General features: G+C 28.6%; 5 protein-coding genes across 5 annotated transcripts; 2 read left to right on the top strand and 3 right to left on the bottom strand.

The window, feature by feature from the left end:
* Positions 1 to 8,730: 8,730 nt before the first annotated feature.
* EIN_125510 (hypothetical protein) lies at positions 8,731 to 9,159 on the bottom strand (the record flags this gene model as incomplete). Its single annotated transcript, XM_004256100.1, has 1 exon — positions 8,731 to 9,159. The coding sequence occupies one exon, from the start codon at positions 9,157 to 9,159 to the stop codon at positions 8,731 to 8,733; it is 429 nt and encodes a 142-aa protein (XP_004256148.1).
* Positions 9,160 to 9,697: 538 nt separating this feature from the next.
* Positions 9,698 to 10,413, bottom strand: EIN_125520 (hypothetical protein; the record flags this gene model as incomplete). The annotated part of the gene is made up of 2 exons (XM_004256101.1): positions 9,698 to 9,977; positions 10,154 to 10,413. The coding sequence occupies 2 exons, from the start codon at positions 10,411 to 10,413 to the stop codon at positions 9,698 to 9,700; spliced, it is 540 nt and encodes a 179-aa protein (XP_004256149.1).
* A 155-nt stretch (positions 10,414 to 10,568) lies between these two features.
* Positions 10,569 to 11,373, bottom strand: EIN_125530 (myosin heavy chain, skeletal muscle or cardiac muscle, putative; the record flags this gene model as incomplete). The annotated part of the gene is made up of 4 exons (XM_004256102.1): positions 10,569 to 10,809; positions 10,920 to 11,096; positions 11,253 to 11,288; positions 11,369 to 11,373. 4 exons carry the CDS (start codon positions 11,371 to 11,373, stop codon positions 10,569 to 10,571), a joined length of 459 nt encoding a protein of 152 aa, XP_004256150.1.
* A 7,577-nt stretch (positions 11,374 to 18,950) lies between these two features.
* Positions 18,951 to 19,271, top strand: EIN_125540 (hypothetical protein; the record flags this gene model as incomplete). The annotated part of the gene is made up of 1 exon (XM_004256103.1): positions 18,951 to 19,271. The coding sequence occupies one exon, from the start codon at positions 18,951 to 18,953 to the stop codon at positions 19,269 to 19,271; it is 321 nt and encodes a 106-aa protein (XP_004256151.1).
* A 33-nt stretch (positions 19,272 to 19,304) lies between these two features.
* EIN_125550 (Hypothetical protein) lies at positions 19,305 to 19,932 on the top strand (the record flags this gene model as incomplete). Its single annotated transcript, XM_004256104.1, has 1 exon — positions 19,305 to 19,932. A coding segment is annotated over one exon (628 nt), but the record flags the coding sequence as incomplete, so codon positions are not given.
* Between the last annotated feature and the right edge of the window lie 5 nt (positions 19,933 to 19,937).

Consider the following 19,937-nt stretch of genomic DNA (forward strand, 5'->3'; position numbering starts at 1 on the left):
TCAGAGAACATAACCACATGTTTTTTTTTAATTGAAAATATTTTTTAACGAAAGTAATTATCAGTTAAAACTCGACACAAATAACACCATCCCAATTCACTTAAACGTTAATTGTTGTGCTTTTAGGCCAACAATGCTGTGTATATGTTGCGAAGTATCGAGTTGATATCAAATCAAATAACGGGATCGGGTTTTTTGGAAAAAGATGGCTAATATTCCAATATTTTCCCGAATTTGTACGAAAATAATTGAACGGGATTGGTATTTTTTTCAAAATAAAGTCTGTACTTTCGATTTTTTGTTTTTTATTTTTTTTAGGAAAAAACAAAAATAAAAAACGGGACTTTAGGAAGTTCTAAAAATATGACAGTACCGACTTTTGAAAAACAGTTTATATTAATATTCGTAAAATAACAAAAATACATATATAATATTATAATTAAAAATATAAAATAAAGAAAGTAACAATTAACAAAATTCCAACTAAATATAATTTTTAATGCTTTGACTTAATCAATTGAAAGTGATTTTGTGTGTTCGGAATATAAATTATTTTTTTGTATGTTATTATTTATTTGACTTAAATATAAAATTTTTTGCATTGATGTTTTAAAATAAACAGAATTGTTTTTCGCCTTTATTTATTTGTTTAATTATTTAATATTTGATAATTAATAAAATTTTATTGTGATTTAAAACAGAGTTTAAAAACAATAATTAAATTACAATATTTTTGTGTTTGGTTATTGTTTTATTTATTAAAATCACACTTTTACTTAAAAAATAAAAATGATTTAAATAAATATAATATGATAACACATGAAAAGCAATCCGTTTTTAATATTTAAAATAATCGCTACAAACTCTTTTATGCAAATTGAAAGTATTACTCAAGTACCAAGCCGGAAAAAAGCATCAAATGGAGAAAAAACATGTTACCATGTGTATCTGGTTATATGTTTAATCCTTTAAACGTTTCAAGAACTGTTTATAAATGCCCACAATGTGATGTTAAAATAGAAATATTAAAAACAGAAGGATCGGGTGAAAATCTCAAATTTCTCCAATTTAAATATGTTGATCAAAATAAGACAGTTCATCCACATCTTCCAAAAATTACCAACAGTGATAAACAATTAACAGAACTGTGCAAACAAGGAACTAACATTTTAAGTTCGGCAACAGCAATATTAGAACAATACCAAACAATCAATCCATCTGATCAAAGAAGAAGAACGTCATTAAGAAGAACAATCAACAAAATAAAAAGTGAATTGATTGGAGATAAAATTGAAGAATTATTGAATAGTGGTAAATACTACATAAAAGACGAAGACCGTTTTTTTATTATGATCTCTAATGAAAAAATGAATAAGATAAAAGATAGAAAAATTGCTTACGTTTGTATGGATGGAACGTATAATTCTTGTCCAATTTCTTATAAGCAATTATACACAATTCATTGTGTTTTATCTAATGGTCAATGCTTTACTATTTGTCATTGTTTGATGACAAACAAAACAGAATTGGACTATTTAAATTTGTTCCATTTATTAAACGAATATTTTATAACTCATATGGGTTATTTATTGTTTGATGAAAATACAAGTGTTATGCTTGATTTCGAAACTGCTGTCATCAATGCTCTAATTGGGTTTAAATGTCGTGTCCATGGTTGCTATTTCCATTTTACCCAATGCATATGGAGAAAAGTACAACACTTGGGTCTTTCACAACAATATTATCCAGAAACACCAATATGGTCCATTGTCAACAATTTGAAAACTTTGGCTTTTTTTAAAGCAAGTGAAATACCACACAGATTTGATATTATTAACAACAAAGCAGTCAGTTATAATTTCGATGATAAAACAAAACAACTTGTAATGGAGTTGCTTTTGTATTTTAAGCTGAATTGGTTAGAAAAGTGGCCAATCAAATTGTGGTGCCAGTTCAATCAAAAATTGAGGACTGATAATTTGAGTGAATCTTATCATTCAGCACTCGTGAAAAGGCTGTGTTGTAAGAAACCAACTTTGAACAAATTGTTAATCACTTTAATGAAACACGAAGATTCGGAATTGTTAAAAATTAATCAAATGGATAAGGGGAAGAATCATTTTATTAACAGACCAACACTAATACATAATCTAACCTTAAATTATTATAGTAAAAGTGGATCAATTGATTCATTTGAAAAGTATTTGATTGAAACTATTGATACGTTCAGATGGTTTAAATTGTATGAACAAACACAAGTTGAAGAACCTATCGATATGACAAAGTGTTTAGAATGGAAAATTCAGGAAGCAGACGAAAAAACAATTAATGATATTAGAGATTATTCAAAACAAATTTGCACAACAGAACGGTGTGTACAAGAAGACTCTGTATTTAATACCGAGAATGAAACAACGACAATTGATTCCCCCAAAGAATTGGTAAATGAAGTTGTGTTATGTGAAACAGGTTTTGATAAAACAAATTATTTGCCACCATCAAAAAGAAGATTTGTTGGTGATGGCAAAAGAAAAAAGAAAGTTACTAAGAAAAATACAACTAAAAGATTTCTTTAAATTATTAATTTCCAAACATCAATTACATTTGAAACGTATACTATAAATAAATATAAAATAAACTATTGTAATAATAAAACATATATTTTATAGTGTTATTTTGATTCTTGTTATTTTACAAATACAGTAAAACCTCCCAAGAGCGGTACCTCTGAAGAGCGGGTTCTCCCAAGAGAGGGCATTTTTTAGACTGAAACTAAAAATAGAGTTCTCTATCGAGCGGTTTATAAGGTTTGATTGGCTAAAAATGCCCGCTCTTGAGAGGTTTTACTGTAATTATATTTATTATAAATTTAAATTAATTTTAATTATTGTGTGACTTTCCCATATAAAAAATAAACATCTTCAAGTTCTATAAATATACATAGAAACATGTTTTTATCTAAAATTGCAAGTTGAACTTTTTTGAATTGTGATTGAATTAAAATTGAAACAGATTCAATCCCAAATTATTCAATTAGTAAATATAAAAATCCAATTTATTTGACCCTTTAACCCTTCCAACTTAACTGACTTTTAGTAATTTTTTTTGTTTTGTTTCAAACTTTGCAACACATTGACTCCAAAAATGTCATATTTTAATTTGCCACGTCACCACAACTTGAATTAATGTACACAGTTTTAACAAAATCTGTCCTTTTTAAAGGGCCGGACAGACGGAAAAACGGGTTTTACCCTTCAAACCCAACACTGGAACGAACACCCGATTAGGACATCTTTGATGTTTCTCCTCATCCCTCTATTTCCTCCTACTGTAGTGTCTTCTTCGGAGATGGATTCACGACGCCGCAACTCGCCGGGTTCAACAAGTTTCGACATATCTACTCTTTGTGTCCCGTTGTAAATTTCTGAAGTATATCAAATGAAAGTAGTTTGGTATTTTTATTTATTATGGGTTTTCTCAAACTACAAATTATAGTAATTAACTATTAAAATCATATTATAGTTAATATTTTCATCTAAAAACAAATAGTACAACTGTTAATATAATTAATTATAATTTGATAGTTTGGTAACACAATTTATTTTTTGAAACGAAATACTAAGAAAAGATCAATAGACATTTTCACAAAATAAAAATATTACAATTGACAATATAATTAATTAACTATTTTAATTAAAATAGTAAAAAGCACTGCTGACGCTATTAAGACCAGGCGTTTATTATAATTATTAATAAAATTTAGAATAACAAATTTGTTTTCAAGTAAAATATTCCTATTTTTCCCGTTTTTTACTGTTTTTTATTTTTAACACAGAGATAGTAAAAATTATTTCAAAAAACACAAAGCTAACTGGTAAAAAAGTTATTCATTGATTTTTTTTAAGTAGAAGAAAATTCTTATTTCAGGCCAATATAACATCAATTTTGAAAGAAATTGATGCCAAAATATTTTTAATTTATTATTTCACATCTTTTTGGGTTAAAATGGAACCTTATAAAACAAAAAATTAAAGGAGCGCCAAGTTTTGTTACTTCTTATTTCAATAACAAGGAACTATCGAAACTTCTAAAAACCAAAACCTAATAGAAAAAACAAAAAAACAGTTGTTAATGATCAAAATAGCCTTTTACACTGCAAATGTGATAAACGATTAGTACGTATCTCCAATTTTTACCAACAATTTAAAAAACAAACAAAATAAACAAACACGATACCATGAAACATAAATCGCTTCTGATGCAATGTCAAAAACGGTCAATAAAAAATAAATAAAATTGCCGACTTAAACAATTGCTGAGGAAACAATAAGAAAAAAACAAATAGGGAAGTGATGTAAAATGATATTTAACACCGAATAAACAACGAAACTTAGACAATCATTTCCATACAGTTTCTATAGACAATAAAACAACTATAAAATTATTATAAAATAACTATATAAAAACAAGGTTAATTTAAACAAATAACTATATTATAAATATTATAATACTACCAAAAGAAACTATTGGACAAAAACAACAATAAGATCCAAATAAAAGACAAGAATATAATATTAATAAAATATCAAACAATTATCAAAAGACGGCACTATTTAATATTAAAACGTCAAACATAATAGCAAAAACATCAATTTATAATTAGAAGATGAATTACAAGATAGAAAAACATCAAAGGGGTATTACTTGTTATTTCAATAACAAATCGCAAAAAATACGAATCAAGAATTAATTTTTAATTAAAGTGACTTCCCAAGGTGTGCAAGTTAAGGTATAGTTCATTTATAATTTTTTTATTAAAAAAATAGAATCATTAATTTTTTGAAATTTTGAAAAAAAAGATTATTTTTAGTTTAATTATTAATTATAATTTTGAAGTTATTACTAAACTATACTTTAACTTGCACACCTTGTGACGTTGCAATTTTTAACTTTCACACTTCGAATACAATAAATTAAGCAACAATTTCGGGAAAGCGACCCAATGGAAATTATCGAAGGACCAGTTCTAAACAACAGTACACATTGATTTGAGATAATGAACTGCACCTATTAAACAGACTATTTGTTATTGTTTGCTATAAAATGGCACAGAGAAAAACATAATGTTTACCATACCTCTTCTTGTCGTTTTGAATTACGCTAACACAAGAAATATCAACATTTATTCACGTTCTTGAAACAAAACAGTTTTTACATTAAACACATAGACAAACCATTACCCAATTTTTATAATTTAATTTGCTTTTTGTAGTTTATTAATTCAAGCACAAAAGGGTTGTGTGTTTTTTGAACCAATTTGGAAACGAATAACATTTTTTAATAAAATGTTTTTCAACTAAAATTTAGTCTTGCACGCCATTTCCCCAGGGTCGGCCAAGATCCAGTTTTTAAACAACTTCGTGGCAATCTCAAATACGTGTCATTATTTATTTAGTTTTAGCAAATTGTAAATAATAATACAAATAAAAAATTTGATGTAAAATTGTTTTTTTAAATCAATAAAACGATAGTTAACAATTTAAACAACATTTCAAAATCTTTTAATTAAAAAATAGTTTTTGATTACAATATTGATTTGTTCTTTTTAAGCATGACTCTAGCATTGAATGAAGAAAATGAAATGTTTTGTTGCCAGGTATTTTTTTCTATAGAAAAACCAGATTCACTCATTGTACTTGTTAAAAATACAGCAGAGATATACAAATAAAAATTCCACAATTTTTATTTTAATTATATCAACATAAGAGTAAATATCAAAACAATTTACATCCATGTTTTTAACTAACACGAACCCTATTTCATCATTGACAACGGTTCTAAGTTGAACAATTTCTTCCAACAAATATTTGAGTTGTAAAGGTATAACAGTTTGTTTGTTTTTTATTATTTTGCCAAAATATTATGCAAACAATGAATAAATTTCCAAATTTGAGTAAACCAAATTACTTGTACTTTCAAAGCCATTCAATTTAACACAATTAAATCTCAACTCGATTCCTTTTTTTATTTTTTTCTAATATTTCCAAAAACAACTCTTTTTGTACCGAACAAATAACCACATTACAACCATTTATATTTTCAAATTCAGAAAAATCGTTGTTATTTAATCTGTTGATTTTTTCATTATTATTGTTGTAAAAATTAACAATTTTACAAGTTTCTTTTCAATTAACCCAATTACAATTTGTAAATTTTCGTTTAAATTGTTCAATTTAACAATTGTATAAATAAAAAAAGAAGTTATAAAATAGTTATTTTTATTTTGAAAAAACAATATACATTCTAATATATCAACATCATCGATAACAGTATATTCAACACGCATTTCCAACAATCTTAATTCAATATCGTTCCAATTATTGTAAACAAACACAATTATTTTTCCAACACTTAACCATCGTGTACAACAACCAGTTGGTACTGCCGAATTGTGTGTTTTGCTCCAGATCGAATCTTCTATCAAAACGTTACAAATTGTTCTGAAAAAAATAACAAATTTGCTGACAATAATTATTGATTCAAGTGATTTGGATATCAAATTAATTTTGTGTCAATAACACCAATTTTTATCACATTGTAATTGTTTTGGAACCATGTTGATATATTCACAAAATAATGTTGCGGTACCACTGTTTTTGCCATTCACGTTGGCACCCCCATCTGTGGTTATCGAAATAATTTTGCTTTGGCTAATTTTGTATTTATCTATTATAACTTTTAATTTATTGAATATTTCTTTTCCTGTTGATTTGGTTTCTAGCGTTGACGTTTCCAATATAAAATTATGTATTATCTTGGTTAATTGTACGACAACAAAAGTGTATTGAGAATTTAAGTGTATCTTTGACCCATCAGTCTGGATTGAAACACATTGATATTCTTGTATTGTGTATAAGAATCTCAATTCTCTTCTTCTTTTTCAAATACAGTTTCTGAGAATCGCCTCATCGATGTTCTTGAAAGATTTGGTTTATTTATTGTGTCAATTCCAAATTCTTCGGCAACTTGAATAATTATTTGTATTATTTTTTTAATTACATCTGTTATACATGATAAATCATTTCAGAAATTATTCGAGCGATAGTCATGTTTGTTTCTTTTATCTTATTTCTTGTGTTAAATTCATTTTCTAATTGGTTTTCAAAAACATAAGAATCAATTCCTTTACCTTCACAGTTATTTGAAAATCGTTTTCCATTAATATACGTTTTTATCAAACATTCTTTAAGTTTTATATTTTCAAATATTGTTTTGTGTTGTAAAGGATGTAAATTTAAACCATTACAGCTCATAATTTTACCACAAATGATACAATAAAATGTTTTAGTATCTATTTTATCTGCCAACTTGTTTTGTATTCAATCTACTTTAACAGGCATTTGTTTTATTTGTTTTTAGATTTTATCTTTATATTATCATATAATAAAGAATCCAAAATGAATTCTTCTTTTTAAAATTCAAAATGTCCTTAAATTACGTCTTTTATATTATTTATCGTTTTATTTCTTTTTTATTCATTTTTGATAATAAATAACTGTGTTATGTCTGATATAATTAATTAATAAAAAAAACAATGTGATTTACCATTTTTTGTTTTTTAAGTTTTTATTCAATAACACTATCGTTTGGCCGACCCTGCTTTCCCTGTAAAAAAGACTAATAATTTTAACTTGCACACCTTGGGGAAGTTACTTTATTCAAAAATATGCTTTATAAAAAAATTTAATTTCAAATAATTTATAACGCTATTTCTCGCTTTTTCTTTTCACTTCTTTTAAATGTATTTTTGGGTTCTACAGATAGATTAAAAACAACTTAATTAATTTGTATCGATTTGTGATAAAAACCCTGGTTCCTTATCAAAATAGAACATCACCGTTTTTTTGTTGTCATTGGAAATATCCATCACTCAATGAAAAATGTTTGCAAAAAGATTTTTTGTGGAATTATTAGAGTCCACCCATAGACTTTAAGTAAGACTCCAAGTTCAAGGCTATATTTTAAAAACTCAAGGCATCTCGTTGAAATTAAACTATAAAAAATAATAAAAATATTATATTGTTTAATAACTAGACTCTTGTATTTAAACTAGATTTTAATTTAAAAAACTAAAACAAAAATATAATAATTATTTATCCTTGTTTTTTTGTGTTTTACTTGAATCAACCTGTTCTTGGTCTTTTAAAATAATTGCACTCACCTAATCAACTTCAAGTTGTTTGTTGTTCAGATCTTCACTGGCCTTTCTGAACTGATCTCCCAACTCAACAATTATCTGTTTAACCATCTCTGACCGATTGTTGTGTCTTCTTCAAATTAGTTTGTGTATTACCAATATGAGTGTTGAAAGTAGACTCCTTTTGTTCGAATTCTGCAAAATTTTTCCAGCCTCTTCAACCTTTTTGGCATACTGTTTAGCTTGTTTCTTAGCTTTATCAGCTGTTTTCTGTGCTTCTTTCTTTTCTGTTTCGCTTTCAATTTAGCAATGGAAGCTCCAATAGCACCAGCGTCTGCCAATTTAGCTTCTGAATCGGTGACTTTGGCTCTAAGTCTTTGAATTTCTTTATCGGCTTCTTATTTGAGTTTTCTTTCTCAAATTCCTTCTGTAAATCAGCCTTTTGAGCAGTCAAAGAATTAATGGACTTCTTAGCCTGTTCCTTATACAGTAAAACTCGTTTTCGTTCTCCACCACTTCTCTAAGCTTCTCGGCTATTTCTTCTTCTGTGCTTTAGCCTGTTGGGCAGTTATTCTTTCGAGATCAAGTTGTTCATTCAGTTCAGTCAATTCCTTCTCTTGCATTTTATTTGACTGTTTATAAGTCTTAGCAGCTTGTTCAAGGGCTTCCAATTCAGTCTTCATCTCAGACACTTCATCTTCAAGTTTGTCACATTTGTCTTGTTTCTCGTCGAGTTCTGTCTTTGTTCTCATCAATTCTTCAGAAGCAGTTTTATAATCTCTCATAGTCTTGACCTTGTCCAGCCATCTGGACGTTCTTCTCAAGTCTTTCAGCTCTGACTGTGATTTCAGCGATATCCTTCTCGTACTTTTTTTAATCAATTGGGTCTTAGCATGTTCTTTCTTTTCTTGATCAAGTTCGGTTCTAACGCTCTTCAGTTCGTCTTGGTATTTTTGTTTCATCGTTTCATTGCTTCATTGCCATCTTTGTCATCATTTGCAGTGTCAAGTTGTTTCTGTGACTTGTCGACTTCGGCATTCAAGTCGTTGATCATTTTGTCCATTTCCTCCAAATCCTTCTCATTCTTCTTCTTTTCATCAGTGAGTTGGTGAACTTGAACGGTCAAGTCATTCGCCTTTTTAATCAACTTCTTTTTGGTGTTATTTGTTTCATCTAAGTTGAACTGGACTTCCTGCAATTTGCTCTCAGCAGCCTTTCTCGCAGCATCTGCACGTCAGATTTCTGTCTTTCTAATCGGGTTGGGCTTGAATTTCAGCAATTCTTGAATTCAATATGTTCTTTTCTTCTTCTTGAGCAACAGAAGCCGGTGCACTGACTTGGACTTTGAGTGATGAGATTTGTGCATTGAGTGCTTTAACTTAGTCTTCCATCTTCTTTCTTCTATCAGATTGGTCCGCAGCAGTCTTCTCATCATCAGCTTTGTCTTCCAATGCCATCTTCTTTTGTGCTTCAAGTGCCTTAATATGTGGTTCATAATTCTCAATCTTCGTTGCGTTCGATAGACCACTGTTTCATATCCTTCTTAGCAGCATCAAGTTGAGTGTTCTGGTCTTTCAACGCAGCAACCTCCTTCTCCAAATCAGCAGTGTCGTCTTCCTTCTCGTACAATTGTGTCTCAAGATCCTTTGAATTGTCTTCTTCGGCTTCAAGCTTGTTCTTCAAGTCAGAAATTTCGCCTTCCTTATCTTCAATGTTTTTGTTCAACTCAGTGATGACACTATTCCTCTTAGCAATAGTTGCTTTGTGTTCAATATTTCGTCTTGAAGTCTTTGATTATCAGCTTCAAGTTTCTTGTACTCAGTGGTTAACTTGCTCAAGTCTTCCTTTCCTCTCTTAATATCACCTTGGAGTTCCTCAATATGTTCTTAGTCTTCTCGTGACTTCATATCAGCTTTGTCAAGTTTAACATTCCTTGGCACAATATCTTTTTTAAACTTTTGGACTAAAGCTACCAAGTCGACGTTCTTGATTTTCATCTCAGCAAGTGCCTTCTCAGCGGCTTCTCTCTTTGCAATTTCTTCAGCAATTTCTTCAACAAGCTTCAATTTCTTTGTTTTTGGCTGCGAGTTCTTCATCAACTCTTCTTCTCTTAAGTGTTGGTCTGACCTTTTGGAACAATCTGAACCAGATCCAATTTCTGAATTGGTACCAAGTGTGAATGGTGTCTTGAATGACAATAATAGCAATCTGTTCATTGAGTTTCTGTTCAATAAGTTTTCTTTGTGAGATGGCTTTTGCACACATATGAAGACCACCAACAATTTCAGTGACTCTGTTCTCTCTAATTTCTTCAATTTCAGCAAGAACACCAACCTTGAAGAAAATCTTGATCTTTCCAAACTTGAATTCTTCAGTGTACACTTATGCCATCTTTCTTGTACTTCTCACAAATTGGTTTCATGAAATCTTTGACGACTGGCATGGCGTCTGAAGTCTTCTTGTTGATGTTAGTTCCAAGGAAGAAGTATCTCTTCAAGAATTCGTTGTAGATGATTCTGTTTGGATACCCAAGACGTGTAATTCTAATACCTTCTAAGATACTATTGCATCTCAATTGTTTCAAAACAGTCGAGTCAATGAAGTAGTGTCTTCTCTTCTGTGTATGTATTTGGAAGAATGCATCTAATGAAGTGTGGTCATTCTCAATTTTTTCATTAGATCATCAAGTTGTTCTTTGTGGTTAGATTCTACAGTCAAGAACTTGGCACCTCTCTGGCCCTTGTTAGCTCCACCAGCCGAGGCTCCAGAGTCATCACCACCGGCAACATGCAAACTGAACAGTTCTGAAATGAACTTCCCTTTAGCAGCCAAGAAAGTCTTTTTTATATGTGGTTTCAATGGATTTTGGTTCTTTTGGATTCTGTCAATATTATCATATCTTAGTTTTATTTGAATTTTTCAATTTTACTTATTTACTAATTTTTTTATTAATATAAATAATACTTTATTGATAATAATATAATAAAATATATGGTAATGTTTACTATAAATTAAATAAATATAATTTATTTAATTATATTTGATTAGAAAAAACTGAGCAGCGTCATAAACAGTTTTTACGGTTGTGCCACTCACAGAAAAAGTAATTCAAGATGAATCTTTAAATGGTGTCATGCGAGTGAGGTTGAGTGTCGACTTGGTATTTCTTACAACATTTATTGTACCAATGTAATCAATTTTCTTATCACAAAAACTGTTTGGTTTTGGTTATATTGGTTGTCTTTAGTTGTTGAAAGAAGATAAAGGAACTTAAAGAAGCATAATAGCAACTGCTGTTTGATTGTCACAGAAAGTTTAACCAATTAAGATTATTATTTGAGTGTATTCACTTGTCAACAATGAACCATTGTAATGTGCAATTATAATACATTACCGGATTTCACATTTTTAATCGCAGAAGTAATGTAAAAATTTTTATTGAACTTTGAGTTTGAAGCACTCTACTTGTTGATGGCGATTTGTTTTTTTGGTCGAAGACAATCTATTTTCAAAGTTACATCACTTGCCTCAGTGTTAATAATATCAACTTTGATGTTTGTAGATACAATGACTGTATTTGTTTGTGGGTATATTCAAGTACAAGGTGCTTTTAGTAGATGACATGTACACATAACAACGTCATCTTTGTAACTTGCTTCCAAAGTGTTTATTGACCTTCGACCATGCAAGTTATTCCCAAGTTTGTAGGAATAACTTTAAAAATGTTATAATACTGATAGTAAAAGGATGTAAAGTCGACTTGAGTAACTTTAATTTTATAATTCTTTGAAGTAATTGCAATTGACTCGGTACTACACATAAAAGAGTCTGAAGTTTTCATAAACTTTTAATAACTTCACACTTTAATATCACAACAAATTTCTTTGCCGTGAAGAGTTAATCAATTGTATTTGTTGAGGTATTTGAACCAAAAATCGCTTAAGAAAAAAAAAACAAATCACCCGAGTTGCCAAGGAACCCAAATGTTTGTAATGGTAAAATGTAAATATTAAAATATTTTTATTTGTTGAAACTTCCAAATGAAATAAGATGTTAATGACATTGATATGTGTAACATTAACAATTGACTATTTTATATCCTTAAAACATGTTTCATTGGGGCCATTCTTTCTTTCACGTCGATACGTATTTGGCGGGATGTGTTTTTTGTTTAACTTTGACGCTCTTTTTAAAAGAAAAAAAGATCTTTCTACTGAACAAGTAATAACCGCCATTATATTGAGTTCCATGCTAATTTTTATTAATTGTGAAACACCATCTTTTGATTTCATCTCTTTTAATACATTTGGTTACGTTAAATAATTCACTGGACACATTCCAATAAATTTGTTTAAAGTTTCATCCTTTGATTCACTATAAAATTTTCGCTGTTTAAATAATTCAATTTGTTGGTTTTACAAAGTCATTTCACTTAAAGAAGAAGCGCAATCCGAGTTCATCAATGGATCCGATAAATGCCCACTTGGTTCGCTAATATTAATGATATCTCGTTGTTCGTACGTACACCGAATGTTTGGAGATTTGTAAAATTTAATGATTGTTTGTTTAATTTGATTTATTACTTCTCGATTGTAAAGTTCCCAATCAATTATCCATTGTGCATATTCATTGTAGTGTTTGAAATCATCGATACATTCTTCATTAATATCCAACATGTACAGCTTCATTTCGATCATCAGATTTGGATTTGTAACTCTTTTTTGGTTTTCTGCAAAGTCGTCATAAGTATCAACAACAAGGTCTTCTTCCTTCAGAAAGTGCTCGTTGAATATTTCAAAATGTGTGGTTTTCGTAGTGGGTTTGCAAATCTGAATACAAAAGCTTGAACAAGACGCGTCGCGAGTTTTTTTTTGCAAATTACCCGAAGAGTTTCAATGTCATCTTTGTTGTTTTCTCTGACGAATAACGTTTTTTCAAAAAATTTGTTTTTTGTGTCAGAAATATTTGCTTTTATATTTATAAAATACTTGATTGTTTGGCAAATGCGTTGATAAGCAACTGGAAATGAAACATCCTTCATTGAAGCCATTGACTCAACAATTTCATTGGAGCAAATAGATAATCAAGAATATAAAGCCCACTGACAAACAACCCACTTTCCAAATAAATATCATTAAAATAGTTTTCATCGACTTCTTTTAATTCGAGATGATAATTTTGAGAATTTAAAAAATTTCGATAATTTTCATAGTTTTCAAATATCGCCGATGTGACAAACGATGTAAAAAACGAGTTGCACTACTACCTGGTATTTTTTGTTGAACACGAACTCGTCTTATTCTCTCGGTTGTATGCTACCCATGCATTTCTAAAATGAGCATTTGTGATATCATCTAAGAACTGTTTCATGACACATCCTTCTTTTTTTCAACCACCTTTTCACACGCTTTTGAAAGTCGATGGTCGAAACAATATTTTTTTAAAAAATTAATCCTGAGTTCAAGAAGTACCAATTTTTTAAATAAATACCATATTTGCGTTACAAGTAGTCCCATATAACTAAATGCCTCTCAGTTGTTGAACACTTAGTTTTGCGTGGTTCAATGAGCGTAGTATCATTCAACCCATGATTCGGCGTCGCTTTCGCCATAATAATTGCCGATTTTTATTTTTATTTTGGATGTTGTTGTAAAATTAGAGCACATCCTGGTGTACAAAGAATAATGTGTTTCTCCACAACAAGTCTGCGAGTCGGCTATTAAATGAAATGGGGTTTTAAGTAAACCATAATTTTTGAGTCTTTTTTGGTTTAATTTGTGTATCAATTTCATTTTTCTCTCAATCATTTTTGCACAAATAACCAATTCTATTTCAGTGCCGAAAATGATGATCTTGATGATGTCTAAAAATGTGTTATTTCATTAGTGGAGCAATCTTCAATAGCAAACAATATTGAAAGAAGAATAATTTTGAATTTCTTCCTCTCAACTACTTGCTTTGGATGATTCGAACCCACTCGTTTTATTACTGCACTATCAATTTGATTAATTATTGTCTCGATTGTGCTATTTCCTTTTTTGTATTTTCAAAAATTTCCATTAAAATGGACATTCGTTCCAAATCACTTTTTTCGTTTTTAAACTGAAGTTTGGAACTAATTTTAGTGTCATCTTCACTATCAACATCATCTTCCCAGTTCTCTTTCTCGTTTACCATACAAGTGGTGGTAGACTCACGAATTCCAATTAAATTGGCATGGTGTTTTACACTCGCTTCTTATTCTCCATCACTTTGATATAACCTTTTGTCTATACTATTTTCTAATGGGTTTTGTTGTATTTCAAAGTCAAAATGCGCCAACGACTGGCCAATTGGAATAGACTTTTCACAGTTTTGTTTTGGCTCATTTTGGTCGACAATTACACACGTATCTTGTTGTTCTGCATTAAATCTGGACTTGGTTGGTGCAATACTTTTTTCAAATGCCGGAATTATTGTCGTTTCGCCTTGTAGTGTAAACCTACCAAATGTTTGTGTAGATGTGGTTGGAATTGTTTGTTGATGTTCTTGATGATTATACAATGGTATAAGTAAGTTCTCGTTTACCACATTTGGAATATCAGGGATGTTAGTATTCACGCGTTGTGTTAAATTCCCACAAATTGATGATTCATTGTGCTCACTGAAATATTCCATATTTGGTTGAACGTGTTCAACAAACAGTTCGGTTGATATATTTCTCAAATCGGCATTTATTTATTGGATTTTTTCAGCTTTGTTTGTTAATGTAATCCCCGGGTTTTTTATCGTTTGTTCAATTCTGTCTTTTTGATACTTATTCGCATTTCGTTTTGACTTGACCCCAGATAAAAGAAAACATTTCAATGCCAAATAGTTCAAAATGTTGAAATGTTTTAAAGCAACTTCGTAAAGTGGTTGTTGCATTGTACTCCACCTGGACAATTCTTTAACAATAACTCCTTTGTGGTGATATTGGGGAGTATAATTTGGAAATTTTCAACAGAAAACACAATAGTTTTTGTTTTTTTTTACACAATTGTCGGTTTTATCTTCGATAAATGGAATTAACTCCACTGTTTTTCCAAACGAAAGACGACGTCTTTGAATTCTTTTTTTCTTTCGAAAGATGTGTTTTAAGCATCAATTGTTATCAATTTTAGTTGGTTTTATAATTAATTCAAATATATGTTATATTTTTAGAAAGGGTTTTTAATAATCAAAACAATAATTATCTAAATTATACAATTTAAAATTGTTAAAATAATCAAATAAATATTAATATTAAAGATTGAGTGGCTTGGTGATATAGAAATACTTAAATTATTTATTCTTTTTTATTAATTATAAATATTCACTCATTTTGAAATAGTACTTTCAAAAGTAAATAACGCAACAAATAAAATAAAAAAGTAAATTGACAAAGTTACAGAATTACAATTGTGTCATTAAATAATTTTATCATCAAGATAAGTTCTTTTAATTCTAAAGCAACCATAGACATTGAGGTTGTACTCTATTGCACTATTGACAATATGGTTGTATCGTTTATGTTGCGTTCACAAAATCCACATATCTCGAATGTGTTTTACTACACTTTCCTTTTGCAAATTAAGTAGCTGAATAAGAATTTGGTCAACAATGTGACTGACTGCTTCACCAAAGGTCTATGTTCGACATCTCAAAGTTAATGAAGTCGAGTCTGATGCTGTTCTTCTTGAATACATTTGACAATGTTTTGTTGTCGCCGCTTTACTTAGAGTTGTTATAGCCTGATGTCATCTCGGCGATGTAACTCTGATTAGTTTACCACCAATGTACTTTATCATTTTTCTTAGTTGGTGCAAAGTTTAATTCAAAGAAACTCTTCACTGTTAACAACATATTGTTGATATGACTCAACAAAAGGTCAAAATATTATTATATTAGAAATTTTTCATATTCATACAGGTAGTTGTCACCTCGATTCCCTATAAAGTTTGTTGATGTTGGCAGCTTATTGTTAATTGACAATCTCTTTACTCGGAGTGCCCAGTATTGTTGACTGTCTTTTCAATTTTTTTCCAGTGACTTGCTGTTTCTACACTGGAACTTTCCAATGCTACAACTACTCGGTTTGTAAAGTGTAACTCTGAAAATTCTACACTCATAACTCATTGAAGTCTTTGTATATTTCAATTGTGGTCTTTTGAAGGATTTGGTCATTATAAACGAATAAAATATATTGAAATGTTGTTTTCCGTGTCTTTGAAAACGCGTCTTTGGTAGTGCAATTGTTAATCCATCGGGGTATCTCAATAGTAACAGAGTTTTCAACGTTAACATCACACACGTGGAACGAAATTAAGGCCTGGCACTTCAAATTAATTGTTTAATTTTTTTATTGTTTTTTCCACTTTTTATAAAATATGTTTTTAATTTGTGTTATTAGTGGCTGTCTCTGGTTTTATTATAAAATCGCTTGGTCAAAAAATAGGCAACACAACTTTCTCGAATATAAGATCAATTTTGTGAAGGATCTTGGTAATTGGTTGCCAAAATCAAATTTCATTATTTTTTATGATAATTTACAAACCCAACTTGAAAAAAACAGAACTAAAAAGTACAAGACATTACCCAATTTTTTTCACAAAATTTTAATTTAATCAAAAAGATTTGAACCCGAACAATTTTTATTTATAAAAGAACAAATTGTATTTATCTATACAAAATATAGTTTTTGTATAGATAAAAAACAAAAAACAAAAACAATCTTTTATTGTTTAATGTTATTATTAAAATTTGATAACTCATTTTTTTAAATACTTTTTTATACATGGCGTATTTAATTAATAATACATGTTTATTGTAATTAACCATCATACAGTAAACATGGTTTAAACAATAATAAACAATTCTATATAATAAGTTACAACCATTTGTAATCAAATATTTATATGTAAAATATCGTATTTATTCAAATTATTAATGTTTGAAAAATCCATTTCTAATGTTATCAGTTTGTTTTTGTTTGTATTTTTAACAAGTTGGTATTATGTATTAATTTGAATTGTTTATATTTATAATTATATATATGATTGTTTTAATTATTTTTTTGATATCAATGTTTGGAAACGAAAATAGCGCCAATCGATATAACATTAACAATTTATATTTTTTTCATTGTATATAAATTTGTTTAATAAATAATTGATGTGTTAATTGGCAAAATTCCCCATTTTTGCAATAATTAAAACTGTTTAATATTTTATAACTTATTTTTAATGTTCATTCTATTATTTAACTATTGATATAAATTTGCATTAATATTTTTAAATATTTCTGTTTTTTTATCATGTTTATTTATTTCTTTCTTAATGCACAATTTGGGATAAATGTATTTTAATCATGGACAAAAAAATGTAAAAAGGTGCAAGTTCTGGACCCGAACAAGTTTTTTGGTACATTTACTTAAATGCCATATGTTTGCTTGATTTCCCCGTTTATTATTGTTGTTTTTATACAACATATTAAAAATAAAAAATAAAAAATAATAATAAATTTGAAAACTCATTCAATGTGCAATAAATCCTTTTTTACCAATATATTTGGCAAAAACTTATTTATTGTGACTTTAAGTAAATAATCAATGTTAAAATATATATCGAAACAGTCATAAACTAAATTTTAAAATTTGCTCAAAAAAAACGTGGTTTTCAAAATAAAATTTATCTAAAAACGCATTTTAAAAATGATATTTTTAGTAAAAATAAATAAAAACAAAATTTGAATTGTTTTACCAAAAATATTGAGCACAATCTATTTATTTGTAATGTTTTTCAAAACTGTACTATATTTTTAAATTTTATTAATTAAAACTATTTTCTTCTTATTACAAATTATATTAATGTAAATAACTTATTTTTTAAATAATATGGCATGGCCTAGAATTTTTTGCTCAAAATGAAAAAAAGATTAAAAAGGCAGTTTTTTGTGGCAAAAAAATCGGTTATGGTTAAGCTAATTTTGAAAAGATGCAAATAAACGGGCTATTGGGTAATATTGAATTGTGGTTCTAGAAGCCCAATCTAAAATAAAAAGAGTTTTTTTATAACAATTAACATATAAAAATAATTGACAGTTTTAGCTTTCAAATTAACACTTTTTTTAATTAACGTTTTTGTTATTTAAATATTTAATAAATGTGTTTTTAAAATTAAAATAACATATATTTTAATTAACGTAATAAAACATCATATTATATTATATTAATTATTTAATCAAGTTACAACAACTTGATTAACTATATATTATAACAATAAATGAAATAGATATGATATTATTTATCATAGTTGTTAATTAAATACAAAACAAATTATATTAATAAACAAAAAATAAATGATTAAAAATTTATAAAAAAACTGAATATTAAATGAGTGATTACGTTTTAAATGACACTGATCTAAAATATGTGAACGATGTTTCAACACTTTCTTATGATTATATTTCTCTTAAATACAGAACAGTATCCTTTTTCTTTTGTCTTTCTCATGGTGTTTTTTTAACAAGCAAAAATAAACACACTCAAAACAAAAGTGATGCTCACAAAAACAACTTTATATTAACTCATGAAGAAATTGAGATATATAATCATTTTGTAAATGCTTACAACGATTCATCAATTGCAAAAATTCAATCAAAGTTCAACACAACTAAGGTATACTGTAAAGCCGAAATTACCGAACAATTTTTCGTTTATTTACGACTTAAATCATCACAGACTCGATTAAGAAAAATGAAAATTGTTACCGAAAGTGTAAACTCGTTAGAGTGTGATACAACTGAAACTCTGAATAATGATAACAACATGGATAATAATTATAACGATTTTAGAAAAATTGAAGATGACGAAAAAGGTGAAGAAACTGAGTTTGACGCAAATTTATTTTTTGATTTGAATCACGACGAGGAAAAACTTGAAGAAAACAGACAACAAAATGTTGAAATAGTTACATCTGAAGAGGATTTGTTCAATTATAACGAAGAAGAAAATTTGTTTAATGGAGTTCAAAAAGAAAAGGTTGAAGAAATAAAAAAGGAATTTATTGAGTTCTAAAATCACACATTTGAAATATTCAAAACAATTGGAATGAAAGAAGTGGACATTGATGAACTTTCCGAGACTATTAGACGCTTTTCTTATATAGAAAACAAGAAAAAGAAAAGAGAGTTTTCTCCCAATCATTTTATAGTAGCATTTGTTTCCATGTTTTCTGGAGAGTTTAAAAACTTGAACAAAAGAGAAGTGGGACCACTAGTTGTTAAACAAAGAAAAATAGTCGATTACATCATTAATGAAATTACAAACAAAGCGGCAATGAGCGCATCAGATAAAAAAGCCATTAAATTTTGCATTGAAATAAGTTTTGCTGGGCTCAGTAGAAATGCATTGAACCGTGCGAAGACACTTGCTATAAGTCAAAAAACAACAGTAAATCAGATAATTGATGCAAACGAAAAAGAAAGAAAAAACAGTGAAGCTCAAATGCTTGAACATGAATGTGTTGCGATATCTGTTGACTCAACTACTAAAGATGACATTGAAATATTTTGTGTGATGATGCGAGTAGTTCGTGGAAGGAAATGTGTCGGATTACCTCTTTTATTTCGTCAATACAAAAAAGAAACAACAGCAGATACTCTTGCTGTGTGGTTAGTACATAAACTATATAAACTTGGTGTTCTGTGTTGTCGTGTAGTGAATATAACAACAGATGGTATC

The sequence above is a fragment of the Entamoeba invadens genome (genome assembly GCF_000330505.1).
Source record: "Entamoeba invadens IP1 unplaced genomic scaffold scaff_1105074724681, whole genome shotgun sequence".
Taxonomy (NCBI): Eukaryota; Evosea; order Mastigamoebida; family Endamoebidae; genus Entamoeba; species Entamoeba invadens.